The sequence below is a fragment of the Pleurodeles waltl genome, chromosome 11 (assembly GCF_031143425.1).
Source record: "Pleurodeles waltl isolate 20211129_DDA chromosome 11, aPleWal1.hap1.20221129, whole genome shotgun sequence".
NCBI lineage: Eukaryota > Metazoa > Chordata > Amphibia > Caudata > Salamandridae > Pleurodeles > Pleurodeles waltl.
Genome location: NC_090450.1, coordinates 32,516,428 through 32,532,637, shown reverse-complemented (window position 1 = coordinate 32,532,637; position 16,210 = coordinate 32,516,428). Strand labels below are relative to the sequence as shown.

Below are 16,210 nucleotides of genomic sequence, written 5' to 3'. Positions count from 1 at the left end.
TGTGTGATCTTATGGAGTTCTCCCATGTCGTGTAGCAATAGGAGAGATGGGGTGAGAAGTGGTGGGAGGGGTAGGGATTCTCGGAGGGTGTTTCCCACTGTTCTCCAAAAAGGTTGTACGGCTGCGCAATCGTGTAGGATATGGAGTAAGTCACAGTGTGTGTGAGGGCGCCTCCAGCAATTTGCATGGGGGAGAAGTCTTGCCATATGTAATTTTTGTGGGGTCCAATACCAATCATGTAGTGGCTTAAAGAGGCAGAATTTCAGACGAGCCTCGCGTGCTCCGCGGTCCCTGGCTTCGATCAGGTCAGTCCAGTCCTCCAGGTCATATTCAGTTTGTAGGTGAGTCTGCCATTTGTTTTTGAGGGAAGTCAGGAGTGGGAGTGAGAAGAGGTGGCGATTCAGCAATGCCTGGAGTCCCGACATCGCACCTTTCATCTTCCCCCATGTCTCTAGATAGTGTAGTATAGGAGAGCGCGGGAGCTCTCGGGGAAGGGCACCTAGTCTCTGTTTAAGACAATGTCTGAGTTGGAGGTAACGCCATCAGTGGCATTCCGGGAGGTTGAATTCCACCTGTAGGTCCCTAAAAGTTTTCCAGGTTTCCCCTGATATAAGTTGGTCCACTCGTCTGATGCCTCGTTGACCCCAATCCTTCCAGGTAATAGTTTTCCCTCCGATTTGGAACCCTTTGTTGCCCCATAACGGAGCCCTGTCATGTAAGTGGGGGTCTATCTTAAGGAGCCGATGTACCCGCTGCCAGGTTTTCTTCATGGCTCCTATCATAGGATTGGTGGGTCGGGGGCATTTTTGGCTCGTATCGTATAATAGCTGGAGGCCGTAGGGGGCCCCTGTAAGGGCTCGTTCTACGTCCACCCATAGCGGCGGGGTTATTACAGTCGGGAGTAGGAGGGCCATTTGTGAAAGATGTAACGCGTACGAATAGTGTTCGATCGAGGGAAGGCTTAGTCCACCGCATTCCCGACGGGCTATCAAGGTGGTTTTGGGTAGTCGTGGGCGCATGGATCCCCAAGCAAAGGAGCGGATACAGCGGTCTATCTCTCTTAATACAGGTAAGGGGATCTGTAAGGGGAGCATACCTAGGACATATAGGAACCTCGGCAAGGTTACCATCCGCACCGCCTGTACTCTGCCCCACATGGAGAGGTTCAGTTGGCTCCATTTCTCAAAGTCCCGTTTCATGGTATTGATCAGTTGGTCTGTATTGTCTGACACCACATTGACCAACCCTGTATTTACGTCAATTCCTAGATATCTTAGTCAGGAGTGTTTCCATTTAATCGGTAAGCCTTGTATGGAGGCACTCACTGTGACTGGGGAAAGTGGTAGAGCTTCGCACTTGTCCCAATTGATTCAATATCCTGATATGCATTCAAATTCCATTAGAATCTCACTCAGGGCAGTGATGGAAGTGGGCAGGTCAGTGAGGGTAAGTAAGATATCATCTGCGTATAAATATATGTCAGATTTTCCGCCTGGTAGCAGGATTCCTGATATGAGGTTGGAACTACGGATGGCTGCCGCCAGAGGCTCCACCGCAAGTAGAAATAGGAAGGGTGATAGTGGGCATCCTTGACGTGTCCCTCTACGGATCTCAAAAGTGTCTGACAGGAACCCCCCACAGTTTACCTGTGCTGTCGGGGAGCCATGTAGGAGGCGCACCTTGTTAATGAAGCCTTCTCCTAACCCGAATCGTTTCAAGATTTCGAAGAGGTACCACCATTCGATTCGGTCGAACGCTTTCTCGGCATCCAACGAGAGGGCTAGAGCTTCTTCTCGTGTATCGCGGGCAGCCCAAATGGCATGGAAAAGTGTGCGGAGGTGATTCCTGGAGGAGCGGCCCGGTACAAAGCCTACTTGGGAGTGATGGATTAACAAGGGAATAACTTTTTTAAGGCGAGTGGCCAGTATTCCCGCTAATATTTTAATATCTCCATTCAATAAGGAGATAGGGCGATAGCTTCCGCTAAGAAGTGGGTCTTTTCCGGGTTTCGGCAAGACTGTGATAGTGGCTTTATTAGACATAGGATGTATGGAGCCTTCCCTTTCGGCCCCTTGAAATGCCTCGTATAGGACATCTACAGTGTCGGTTCCCGTCCATTTATAGAATTCAGATGTAAACCCATCCTCCCCCGGTGCTTTGTGATATGATAGATTAGCTATTGCTTGTTGTATCTCTTCCTTACTAATATCCCCTTCTAGAAGAGCCCTGCCTTCATCTGTAAGATGGGGGATGTGTGTCCTCTGCAGGAATGCGTCTAAACGGGCAATGTCTTCCGATGTTTCTGAGGAATATAAAGTTTGGTAGTACCGGACGAATTCTTCTCCAATCGCCTGGGGGTGTGTGATGAGTAAGTTATCCTGGGTGCGTAGTGCCGGTATAGCCAGTGCTGTTTCCCGTTGGCGTAGATGGGCAGCCAGTAAGCGGCCCACCTTCTCTCCGTGCTCATAGTGTCGTCCCTTCAGCCGTTGTAGGGCATATTCTGCCTGTGAGGTGTAGAGGGTGTTAAGCTCCATTTTAGCCTGTTCTAGGGAGCGGCGATTGGGGGGGTGGGTTGCTGTGTGTATTTCATCATGGCCTGTGTTATTGTGTCTTCTAACGTGTGTTGTCGGGCCCGTCTATGGGCATTGGAGATAGCTGCATCTCTCATTAGTTGCCTCTAATAGTTGCTTTCGCCGCAGCCCAGAGAAGTTGTGGTGAGGTCACTGAGCCTTTATTGTCCTTCAAGTATGTGGCCATATGGGTCTTAAGTTGTTCCTTCCCAGTCGGGGATCGGTATCTAGTGTTAGGGAGGCGCCAGGGTTTACGGCCGGGTGTAATCATTCCGAGTTCCAGGGTTATTACTACCGGAGAGTGGTCTGATAGTGAGGCTACCAGTATTTCTATTGACTTAACCGCTTGTAGCATTCTATGATTAAGTAAGAAATAGTCTAGCCGTGATTGGGTCCCGTGGACCGAAGAGACAAAAGTATATTCCCTATTGGAAGGGTGGGAGAGACGGCAACAATCTATTAGGCCATTATCTGAGAGGATGTCTTTTAAAACGGCTCTATCTGCATTGTTACCCGCGTCAAGACCAATTGATCGGTCTAGAATGGCATCTTGGACTATGTTCCAGTCCCCCCCAAGAATATATTGTGAGGCACCTATCTGTGTCAGAAGACGGTTGAGGGAGAGGAAAAAGGTGCGCTTCGAGCCGGTGGGGGCATATATGGAGCCTATGCATATTGTGGAGGATCCCACCACTACCTTAGCCAGTACGTAACGTCCCTCTGGGTCATGCCATGTTTTAATTAGTCAGAATTGCAGGGAGCGATGCAGGAGTATTGCCACTCCACATTTTCTTCCCGTTCCCTGTGTACCTGCCAACATGGGTGGTGTTCCGCTGTATATTACTTTTCCCACCCAATCTCTACGTAGTTTCTCTGATTCCGTCGAGGAGAGGTGTGTTTCCTGTAGTAGAGCAATGTCGGTATGTTTGGAGTGGAGATAGGACAGTATCTTCTGTCGTTTAATATAATGGGTCATGCCGTGTACATTCCAGGACAGTGCAGTGAGTGGGGTTGTCGATCCCGAGGGCGCCGGGTGTGTCATGGTTTATGGTGTATTGAATATGTTATGGTCCATAAATGGGTGCTTGAGATGCCAGGGTGGGCTAGGCACGGGCCCGGAGTAGATGTTAGGGTCCAAGAACAAGGAGGGAGGGGGAGGGGGAGAGGGACGGGCCCGGGGCCATGTGCCACAGGACCTCCCGCTACACGTTCTGCGCTTATCATCTGTTAAGACATCTTAGAATATGAGAATTCTTAGTATCTTATGATGGCCTGCGGTGTTGCATTTTGAGTGGTCGTCCGGGAGCATGCCCCTTGTGGTAGTCTTGGAGCCGCCATGACCCCGAGTTGTGTTTGTCTCATTACTCTCTTCAGTGCGATTGTTATATGCCTGAGAGTTAGCTGTGCTGTTCTACAAGTATACCTATGTGTTACATTGTGGCAATCAGCATTTGATAAATGTGTTTTTAGTAGGTCTCCACTCCCCTATTGGGTGAGCAGCAGATTTGGTGAATGGGCATGTCACTTATCTGTCCCAAGGTGGAGAGTAGATGTTCTTGAAGCGGGTCCGGAACTCCGGGGCAGCTGTCCTACTGTGGGTTTAGTGTTCAACATGCTGATCTTCTGATGGTGGTTTCAGGGGGAGCGGGATTTGTCTCTGCCCGTATCTTGAGTGTGATCAATCACTGCTTGCAGGATGTGCTCCCGGGATTCCTGTGTCTTTGGGGACCGATCATATCCTCGGCCTCTTTTTTGCGAAGGGGGACGTTGAGTCTGGGGCCATGGAGTTGACAGACTAATAGCAGTTTCTGTATGCGCCGCTGGGGAGTCCGGACGGCCGGGGGCGGTGTCCTTAGATTGCGGGGTCACACTATGTAGATAAGCGCTGAGGTCCTCGGGGTCAGTGAAGTCTCTGGATGTGCCGTGGTGTGTGATCCACATACATGCTGGTTCAAAAAAAACATACTTGATGTCTAGAGATCTTAGTTGTGGACGTAGGGCAAGAAATGCTCTTCTTCTGTCATTCGTTAACCTCGAGAAGTCTGCTGCCACTCTGGTTTCGTGTCCATCCAGTGATATCGGTTGTCGTGCTTTAGCTGTTGAGATGACCTGGCCGGCTTGTTCATGGCGCAGGAAACATGCGATAGGGCGCGGTTTATTTGCAGGCGCTTTGTGTGAAGGACCAATTCTGTGCACCCTCTGAAATTCTGGAGGTGGTGAAAACTCTATGCCGAAGTGGTTGGTCAGCAGTGAGCTAAGAAAGGTTTTGATATCGGATCCTTCTTTTTGTTCCGGTATGCCAAAAAAGCGTACATTGTCTCTACGACTTCGGTCCTCCATTTCAGTAAGTTTAGCTCTGAGCGACTTTAGTTCTTCTTCCTGATCAGGGGTTGTCGCTATATGGTCTTCTACTGCCGACAGGTGCTGATCTAGGTTATTTGCTGTTTCTCTGAAGCCTGCTATATCAGCGCGGATTGAGGAGGATGCTAAAGTTAAGACTGTTATTTTTAAGTCCATTGCCTCCAGGCATCGTCCAACTGAGGCAATCTCTTGCAGTATACGATCTGTGGCGTCTAGTGCGGGTTGATCTACTGGGGGAGATGTATGCCCCTGTGATGCCGTTTGTGCTGTCATAGCTTTGGGTTGAGCAATGGCTTCCGAGAATAGCAGTTGACGAGAATGTTTACTTGCGGTCTTGTCGTTGGGCATTGTTTTCAAGGGGTGGAAATCAATTAGGAGATATTATTTTAAGAGCTAGCACTTGTAGGTCCATGGACAGTTTCCTCGACTTCCAAGGATGGGTCAGACCTTGGGGTATAGGATCTGTAGGTAAGGTATCTACTCGGTTTGGTGTCCTGCTATGGTCTGCTAAGCTTTAGAGCGTGATCTATAGAGGATTAGAATATGCTCAGTTTCTGATAGAGGACCATTGATATAAAGCTGAGGAGAGATCAATGAATTTGAGTGTGATGCAGCGTGCAACGGGGGGGTATCTTGTCTATGTTTTATTTTAGATCAGTCTCTTATTGTGGTACCCAGTATCATGGTTCTTGTTTTTGGGAGGGCAATTGGCTGTTTGGTTGGAAGGTCGGGTTGCGTAGTGCGACATGTGTTGTTCTACTCTTCTTTCTTCTTCCTATTCCGGCTTTCCTCCCCCTTCTTTGCTTCCTTATCGTTCCTTATGTGTGAAATCTTTGTCCCTCTGTTGCTCTTTGAGATCCTTTCTCTGCCTCCCTTTTGTTTTCCTTCCCCCTTTTCCTCTGCCTCCCCTCTGGGTGTCGTGGAGATTTCTATTCTTTGTGCGTTAGGTCATAAACAAGGGGGGGTGTGGGAAGTATGTCCTTTGTTTGCTGCTGGTAGTGTCGCTAGATAATGTTGTTTGAGGGGGTCTCACCGTCTCAGCGTGCGGTCTCCTTCAGGCACTATTTAGTCCTCGTGTGATATTGCTTCTTTTCCTTTCCGCCGTGGTCGTCGTGGTCGTCCTCAGGCCTAGGTTCCTCAGTGGTCCATCCTCCTCGGGGTCCCCTCTTCCTCCATCTGCATGAGGGGGCAGTGCAGCGCTCCAGCACCCGGGGAGCCAAGGCGGAAGAGGGACGATCTGGGCGCCTCCCTCGCGACGCGTCCCGGGCCCGTGTGCCACCGCACCTTAGTCCGCGGCTCCGCGGAAGCTCGGAGGCCGCATTTGCTCTCGCATCTCCGGACGCATCTGCCGTTGCTCGGGTCCCACAACTTCACCCCTCCGGAGGCCCCCTCCCTCCGCCAGCCGGGAGGCCACACTAGGGGTCAGGATCGCAGGGGGAAGACCCTCTGTTTGCCAGCTTGACCTGCCCGGCGCGCGGAGATCTTTTCTCAGGCGGCCATTTTCTTCGACGGCCAGACCACGCCCCCTCATGCGCTGAGTTCTAAATCAGGCCCTAAGTCTCAGGAAATTGAGGAAGCACTAGAGGTGGTGCTAGTTCAGGGAAAAAGCAGTAACTAAAGTTCAGGAAGTCATGAATGGGAATTTCAGAATAAAGTTGAAAAGGCTAGAAGTCAGTATATGCACACAGTGGAAGGCCCGGAAGCTTATTTGAACACTGGAAAGTCCCACAGGTAGGTCCTGTGTTGGGGGGCATGAGAGCTCAGGGAGCGAATTGTGACACAGTTACTTACACACCCACCTTTCCTATTTTATGAAAGGTAGTGCTGACCATTTATAAGCCGGGAGTGAGCTTGCTCACCTTGACAGAAGCATGATTTTCATCAGTGATGTTAAGGAATTATAGTGGGCCTACCCAGACCTTTGTGTGGACTATGCTTGGTCTAGATCCATATGAGGTAACTGGCATACTGCCTAGGTAGTTTATTGAGAATATCCTTAGTTTCTTTTGAAGGGTTAATCGAGACCTGCAATGTGAAGAAAAATACAGGAATACCGCATCTGAATTAGTTATCAGAAAGTTTCAGTCGCTTAAACGTTAAGCACAGTTCCTATCCTCATTCTTCACTAGAACAATATTGATTCACCTTGTAAAACCCATAGGATGAGACTTTCTAAGATGTTTATGGTGGTTGATTTTCTGTAGGTTTTTTCTATGATTGTAGGACATTTCTTATGTACGTCTTTATGCATTATAAGATTTGATCTTTTAATTTGAAATATATGTTTTATCTGTGTCACTCTTAGAATTTAGTCGATTTTGTGTTATTAGTTTGTTACAATGAAAGTTATTTAAAGCTTTAAATGTCCACATCATTGGCAGATACAAATTTGGAATGTCTTGTCTTATGTTCACAGGGAAAGCCACAGACCCTTTTACTGCCATCGTCCATTCTGTCAGTAACGTAATATCCACTGTCACTTTTGGCCATCGCTTCTCCAGAGACGACTCAGACTTTGCGCAGCTGATTGAAGCCACTGACTTCCTGATAAATATGATGGGATCAATATGGGGGAGGGTGAGACCCAATTATTTGCACTCATAAAAGAATATATAAAATCTGTTTGGTAATAGCTCTCCTGACAATTGATGACATATTTTAAACAAAGAGCACCTGCAATATTTAGTTAAATCTGTATCTAACAAATTTCTAAATTGAATTCTGATCAGTGCATTTTAGTTTCATGTTTTTAGGATGTGTGTTGAGTATTTTGCAGAGAATAATGTAATTATTCAAACAGACTAAAAGAGGAGGACATGAAAATATTGTGAGAAAACAGAAACCAAAGAGGAGAGATCCTTAGCTTCCTTTATATGCATGTCTTACAGACCTTCCTTCTGTGGAAAGTATATGACAAGACATGTGCCCCAAGCTTCCTGTGCCCAGTGGGATCAGTCTTCAATTCTCAGATGAGAACTCAATGCCAAAAATGTCAGGGGTTGCTTGAGTTCCTATTTGGCTTAGAAGAGGCGGCTGTGGTAAATGTCCAACAACACAGGTTTGACTATACCATTTGAGCAGAGACCTAGACTGGTAAGCATATTGTTTGTCAATGACTTTGATTGTAAATAAGAGTTAAAAGCAATGGAATGAAATATACTCCAATTGTCATACAGAGGAGGAGGAAATGGGACGGGGCACTATCCCACCACCAGGTAAGGCAGCAAAAAGCCCTATATTTTACTTCCCCGCATGGTAAGTAAAAATTCAATGAGTGGAAATAGCACCATATTTGGGAAAAATTGGTGAATCAGAGCTGATGCAACACTTTTTCTGCGCCCCCTACCGGCACCTACCAACACCATGGTTCTGCCATATTTAACCCCTTCGCTGCCAGGCCTTTTCCCCCTCCTGTGCCGAGCCTTTTTTTGGCTATTTGGAGCAGTTCGCGCTTAGGCCCTCATAACTTTTTGTTCACGTAAGCTACCCACGCCAAACATGCGTCCTTTTTTTCCAACATCCTAGGGATTCTAGAGGTACCCAGACTTTGTGGGTTCCCCAGAAGGAGGCCAAGAAATTAGCCAAAAAACAGTGAAAATTTCGTTTTTTTAAAAAAAAATTGGAAAAATGGGCTGCAGAAGAAGGCTTGTGGTTTTTTCCCTGAAAAGGGCATCAACAAAGGGTTTGCGGTGATAAAATCTCCAGCTTCCCAGCTTTCAGGAACAGGCAGACTTGAATCAGAAAACCCAATTTTTCAACACAATTTTGGCATTTTACTGGGACATACCCCATTTTTACGATTTTTTGTGCTTTCAGCCTCCTTCCAGTCAGTGACAGAAATGGGCATGAAACCAATGCTGGATCCCAGAAACCACAACATTTCTGAAAAGTAGACACAATTCTGAATTCAGCAAGGGGTAATTTGTGTAGATCCTACAAGGGTTTCCTACAGAAAATAACAACTGAAAAAGAAAAATATTGAAATTGAGGTGAAAAAAACATCCATTTTTCTATAAGTTTTACTCTGTAATTTTTTCCTGCAATGTCAGATTTTCGAAAGCAATATACCGTTACGTCTGCTGGACTCTTCTGGTTGCGGGGATATATAGGGCTTGTAGGTTCATCAAGAACTCTAGGTACCCAGAGCCAATAAATGACCTGCACCCTGCAGTGGGTTTTCATTCTATGCCGGGTATACAGCAATTCATTTGCTGAAATATAAAGAGTAAAAAATAGCTATCAAGAAAACCTTTGTATTTCCAAAATGGGCACAAGATAAGGTGTTGAGAAGCAGTGGTTATTTGCACATCTCTGAATTCCGGGGTGCCCATACTAGCATGTGAATTACAGGGCATTTCTCAAATAGACGTCTTTTTTACACACTGTCTTACATTTGGAAGGGAAAAATGTAGAGAAAGACAAGGGGCAATAACACTTGTTTTGCTATTCTATGTTCCCCCAAGTCTCCCGATAAAAATGATACCTCACTTGTGTGGGTAGGCCTAGCGCCCGCGACAGGATATGCCCCAAAACACAACGTGGACACATCACAGAAAACAGACCTGTTTTTAGCAAAGTGCCTACCTGTAGATTTTGGCCTCTAGCTCAGCCGCCACCTAGGGAAACCTACCAAACCTGTGCATTTCTGAAAACTAGAGACCTAGGGGAATCCAAGATGGGGTGACTTGTGTGGCTGGGACCAGGTTCTGTTACCCAGAATCCTTTGCAAACCTCAAAATTTGGCTAAAAAAACACATGTTCCTCACATTTCTGTGGCAGAAAGTTCTGGAATCTGAGAGGAGCCACACATTTCCTTCCACCCAGCGTTCCCCCACGTCTCCCGATAAAAATGATACCTCACTTGTGTGGGTAGGCCTAGCGCCCGCGACAGGAAACGCCCCAAAGCGCAACGTGGACACATCACAGAAAACAGACCTGTTTTTAGCAAAGTGCCTACCTGTAGATTTTGGCCTGTAGCTCAGCCGCCACCTAGGGAAACCTACCAAACCTGTGCATTTCTGAAAACTAGAGACCTAGGGGAATCCAAGATGGGGTGACTTGTGTGGCTGGGACCAGGTTCTGTTACCCAGAATCCTTTGCAAACCTCAAAATTTGTCTAAAAAAACACATGTTCCTCACATTTCTGTGGCAGAAAGTTCTGGAATCTGAGAGGAGCCACACATTTCCTTCCACCCAGCGTTCCCCCACGTCTCCCGATAAAAATGATACCTCACTTGTGTGGGTAGGCCTAGCGCCCGCGACAGGAAACGCCCCAAAGCGCAACGTGGACACATCACAGAAAACAGACCTGTTTTTAGCAAAGTGCCTACCTGTAGATTTTGGCCTGTAGCTCAGCCGCCACCTAGGGAAACCTACCAAACCTGTGCATTTCTGAAAACTAGAGACCTAGGGGAATCCAAGATGGGGTGACTTGTGTGGCTCGGACCAGGTTCTGTTACCCAGAATCCTTTGCAAACCTCAAAATTTGGCTAAAAAAACACATGTTCCTCACATTTCTGTGGCAGAAAGTTCTGGAATCTGAGAGGAGCCACAAATTTCCTTCCACCCAGCGTTCCCCCACGTCTCCTGATAAAAATGATACCTCACTTGTGTGCGTAGGCCTAGCGCCCGCGACAGGAAACGCCCCAAAGCGCAACGTGGACACAGCCAAATTTTTGAAGGAAAACAGAGGTGTTTTTTGCAAAGTGCCTACCTGTAGATTTTGGCCTGTAGCTCAGCCGCCACCTAGGGAAACCTACCAAACCTGTGCATTTCTGAAAACTAGAGACCTAGGGGAATCCAAGATGGGGTGACTTGTGTGGCTGGGACCAGGTTCTGTTACCCAGAATCCTTTGCAAACCTCAAAATGTGGCTAAAAAAACACATGTTCCTCACATTTCTGTGGCAGAAAGTTCTGGAATCTGAGAGGAGCCACAAATTTCCTTCCACCCAGCGTTCCCCCACGTCTCCCGATAAAAATGATACCTCACTTGTGTGGGTAGGCCTAGCGCCCGCGACAGGAAACGCCCCAAAGCGCAACGTGGACACATCACAGAAAACAGACCTGTTTTTAGCAAAGTGCCTACCTGTGGATTTTGGCCTGTAGCTCAGCCGCCACCTAGGGAAACCTACCAAACCTGTGCATTTCTGAAAACTAGAGACCTAGGGGAATCCAAGATGGGGTGACTTGTGTGGCTGGGACCAGGTTCTGTTACTCAGAATCCTTTGCAAACCTCAAATTTTGGCTAAAAAAACACATGTTCCTCACATTTCTGTGGCAAAAAGTTCTGGAATCTGAGAGGAGCCACAAATTTCCTTCCACCCAGCGTTCCCCCACGTCTCCCGATAAAAATGATACCTCACTTGTGTGGGTAGGCCTAGCGCCCACGACAGGAAACGCCCCAAAGCGCAACGTGGACACAACCAAATTTTTGAAGGAAAACAGAGGTGTTTTTTGCAAAGTGCCTACCTGTAGATTTTGGCCTGTAGCTCAGCCGCCACCTAGGGAAACCTACCAAACCTGTGCATTTCTGAAAACTAGAGACCTAGGGGAATCCAAGATGGGGTGCCTTGTGTGGCTCGGACCAGGTTCTGTTACCCAGAATCCTTTGCAAACCTCAAAATTTGGCTAAAAAACACATGTTCCTCACATTTCTGTGGCAGAAAGTTCTACAATCTGAGAGGAGCCACAAATTTCCTTCCACCCAGCGTTCCCCCATGTCTCCCAATAAAAATGATACCTCACTTGTGTGGGTAGGCCTAGCGCCCGCGACAGGAAACGCCCCAAAGCGCAACGTGGACACATCACAGAAAATAGACCTGTTTTTAGCAAAGTGCCTACCTGTAGATTTTGGCCTCTAGCTCAGCCGCCACCTAGGGAAACCTACCAAACCTGTGCATTTCTGAAAACTAGAGACCTAGGGGAATCCAAGATGGGGTGACTTGTGTGGCTGGGACCAGGTTCTGTTACCCAGAATCCTTTGCAAACCTCAAAATGTGGCTAAAAAAACACATGTTCCTCACATTTCTGTGGCAGAAAGTTCTGGAATCTGAGAGGAGCCACAAATTTCCTTCCTCCCAGCGTTCCCCCACGTCTCCCGATAAAAATGATACCTCACTTGTGTGGGTAGGCCTAGCGCCCGCGACAGGAAACGCCCCAAAGCGCAACGTGGACACATCACAGAAAACAGACCTGTTTTTAGCAAAGTGCCTACCTGTGGATTTTGGCCTGTAGCTCAGCCGCCACCTAGGGAAACCTACCAAACCTGTGCATTTCTGAAAACTAGAGACCTAGGGGAATCCAAGATGGGGTGACTTGTGTGGCTGGGACCAGGTTCTGTTACTCAGAATCCTTTGCAAACCTCAAATTTTGGCTAAAAAAACACATGTTCCTCACATTTCTGTGGCAAAAAGTTCTGGAATCTGAGAGGAGCCACAAATTTCCTTCCACCCAGCGTTCCCCCACGTCTCCCGATAAAAATGATACCTCACTTGTGTGGGTAGGCCTAGCGCCCACGACAGGAAACGCCCCAAAGCGCAACGTGGACACAACCAAATTTTTGAAGGAAAACAGAGGTGTTTTTTGCAAAGTGCCTACCTGTAGATTTTGGCCTGTAGCTCAGCCGCCACCTAGGGAAACCTACCAAACCTGTGCATTTCTGAAAACTAGAGACCTAGGGGAATCCAAGATGGGGTGCCTTGTGTGGCTCGGACCAGGTTCTGTTACCCAGAATCCTTTGCAAACCTCAAAATTTGGCTAAAAAACACATGTTCCTCACATTTCTGTGGCAGAAAGTTCTACAATCTGAGAGGAGCCACAAATTTCCTTCCACCCAGCGTTCCCCCATGTCTCCCAATAAAAATTATACCTCACTTGTGTGGGTAGGCCTAGCGCCCGCGACAGGAAACGCCCCAAAGCGCAACGTGGACACATCACAGAAAATAGACCTGTTTTTAGCAAAGTGCCTACCTGTAGATTTTGGCCTCTAGCTCAGCCGCCACCTAGGGAAACCTACCAAACCTGTGCATTTCTGAAAACTAGAGACCTAGGGGAATCCAAGATGGGGTGACTTGTGTGGCTGGGACCAGGTTCTGTTACCCAGAATCCTTTGCAAACCTCAAAATTTGGCTAAAAAAACACATGTTCCTCACATTTCTGTGGCAGAAAGTTCTAGAATCTGAGAGGAGCCACAAATTTCCTTCCACCCAGCGTTCCCCCACGTCTCCCGATAAAAATGATACCTCACTTGTGTGGGTAGGCCTAGCGCCCGCAACAGGAAACGCCCCAAAGCGCAACATGGACACATCACAGAAAACAGACCTGTTTTTGGCAAAGTGCCTACCTGTTGATTTTGGCCTCTAGCTCAGCCGCCACCTAGGGAAACCTACCAAACCTGTGCATTTCTGAAAACTAGAGACCTAGGGGAATCCAAGATGGGGTGACTTGTGTGGCTCGGACCAGGTTCTGTTACCCAGAATCCTTTGCAAACCTCAAAATTTGGCTAAAAAACACATGTTCCTCACATTTCTGTGGCAGAAAGTTCTAGAATCTGAGAGGAGCCACAAATTTCCTTCCACCCAGCGTTCCCCCACGTCTCCTGATAAAAATGATACCTCACTTGTGTGGGTAGGCCTAGCGCCCGCGACAGGAAACGCCCCAAAGCGCAACGTGGACACAGCCAAATTTTTGAAGGAAAACAGAGGTGTTTTTTGCAAAGTGCCTACCTGTAGATTTTGGCCTGTAGCTCAGCCGCCACCTAGGGAAACCTACCAAACCTGTGCATTTCTGAAAACTAGAGACCTAGGGGAATCCAAGATGGGGTGACTTGTGTGGCTGGGACCAGGTTCTGTTACCCAGAATCCTTTGTAAACCTCAAAATGTGGCTAAAAAAACACATGTTCCTCACATTTCTGTGGCAGAAAGTTCTGGAATCTGAGAGGAGCCACAAATTTCCTTCCACCCAGCGTTCCCCCACGTCTCCCGATAAAAATGATACCTCACTTGTGTGGGTAGGCCTAGCGCCCGCGACAGGAAACGCCCCAAAGCGCAACGTGGACACATCACAGAAAACAGACCTGTTTTTAGCAAAGTGCCTACCTGTGGATTTTGGCCTGTAGCTCAGCCGCCACCTAGGGAAACCTACCAAACCTGTGCATTTCTGAAAACTAGAGACCTAGGGGAATCCAAGATGGGGTGACTTGTGTGGCTGGGACCAGGTTCTGTTACTCAGAATCCTTTGCAAACCTCAAATTTTGGCTAAAAAAACACATGTTCCTCACATTTCTGTGGCAAAAAGTTCTGGAATCTGAGAGGAGCCACAAATTTCCTTCCACCCAGCGTTCCCCCACGTCTCCCGATAAAAATGATACCTCACTTGTGTGGGTAGGCCTAGCGCCCACGACAGGAAACGCCCCAAAGCGCAACGTGGACACAACCAAATTTTTGAAGGAAAACAGAGGTGTTTTTTGCAAAGTGCCTACCTGTAGATTTTGGCCTGTAGCTCAGCCGCCACCTAGGGAAACCTACCAAACCTGTGCATTTCTGAAAACTAGAGACCTAGGGGAATCCAAGATGGGGTGCCTTGTGTGGCTCGGACCAGGTTCTGTTACCCAGAATCCTTTGCAAACCTCAAAATTTGGCTAAAAAACACATGTTCCTCACATTTCTGTGGCAGAAAGTTCTACAATCTGAGAGGAGCCACAAATTTCCTTCCACCCAGCGTTCCCCCATGTCTCCCAATAAAAATTATACCTCACTTGTGTGGGTAGGCCTAGCGCCCGCGACAGGAAACGCCCCAAAGCGCAACGTGGACACATCACAGAAAATAGACCTGTTTTTAGCAAAGTGCCTACCTGTAGATTTTGGCCTCTAGCTCAGCCGCCACCTAGGGAAACCTACCAAACCTGTGCATTTCTGAAAACTAGAGACCTAGGGGAATCCAAGATGGGGTGACTTGTGTGGCTGGGACCAGGTTCTGTTACCCAGAATCCTTTGCAAACCTCAAAATTTGGCTAAAAAAACACATGTTCCTCACATTTCTGTGGCAGAAAGTTCTAGAATCTGAGAGGAGCCACAAATTTCCTTCCACCCAGCGTTCCCCCACGTCTCCCGATAAAAATGATACCTCACTTGTGTGGGTAGGCCTAGCGCCCGCAACAGGAAACGCCCCAAAGCGCAACATGGACACATCACAGAAAACAGACCTGTTTTTGGCAAAGTGCCTACCTGTTGATTTTGGCCTCTAGCTCAGCCGCCACCTAGGGAAACCTACCAAACCTGTGCATTTCTGAAAACTAGAGACCTAGGGGAATCCAAGATGGGGTGATTTGTGTGGCTCGGACCAGGTTCTGTTACCCAGAATCCTTTGCAAACCTCAAAATTTGGCTAAAAAAACACATGTTCCTCACATTTCTGTGGCAGAAAGTTCTGGAATCTGAGAGGAGCCACAAATTTCCTTCCACCCAGCGTTCCCCCACGTCTCCCGATAAAAATGATACCTCACTTGTGTGGGTAGGCCTAGCGCCCACGACAGGAAACGCCCCAAAGCGCAACGTGGACAAAACCAAATTTTTGAAGGAAAACAGAGGTGTTTTTTGCAAAGTGTCTACCTGTAGATTTTGGCCTGTAGCTCAGCCGCCACCTAGGGAAACCTACCAAACCTGTGCATTTCTGAAAACTAGAGACCTAGGGGAATCCAAGATGGGGTGCCTTGTGTGGCTCGGACCAGGTTCTGTTACCCAGAATCCTTTGCAAACCTCAAAATTTGGCTAAAAAACACATGTTCCTCACATTTCTGTGGCAGAAAGTTCTACAATCTGAGAGGAGCCACAAATTTCCTTCCACCCAGCGTTCCCCCATGTCTCCCAATAAAAATGATACCTCACTTGTGTGGGTAGGCCTAGCGCCCGCGACAGGAAACGCCCCAAAGCGCAACGTGGACACATCACAGAAAATAGACCTGTTTTTAGCAAAGTGCCTACCTGTAGATTTTGGCCTGTAGCTCAGCCGCCACCTAGGGAAACCTACCAAACCTGTGCATTTCTGAAAACTAGAGACCTAGGGGAATCCAAGATGGGGTGACTTGTGTGGCTCGGACCAGGTTCTGTTACCCAGAATCCTTTGCAAACCTCAAAATTTGGCTAAAAAAACACATGTTCCTCACATTTCTGTGGCAGAAAGTTCTAGAATCTGAGAGGAGCCACAAATTTCCTTCCACCCAGCGTTCCCCCACGTCTCCCGATAAAAATGATACCTCACTTGTGTGGGTAGGCCTAGCGCC

The 16,210-nt window shown here is 47.8% G+C and overlaps 1 protein-coding gene across 1 annotated transcript in view; it reads left to right on the top strand.

Moving 5' to 3' along the window:
- Positions 1-16,210, top strand: part of LOC138265307 (cytochrome P450 2J4-like) — a 213,237-nt gene that overhangs the window by 117,517 nt on the left and 79,510 nt on the right. Inside the window, exon 5 of the mRNA XM_069212915.1 lies at positions 7,348-7,508. Within this exon, the coding sequence (XP_069069016.1) occupies positions 7,348-7,508 (161 nt within the window). The remainder of the gene's footprint in view (positions 1-7,347; positions 7,509-16,210) is intronic.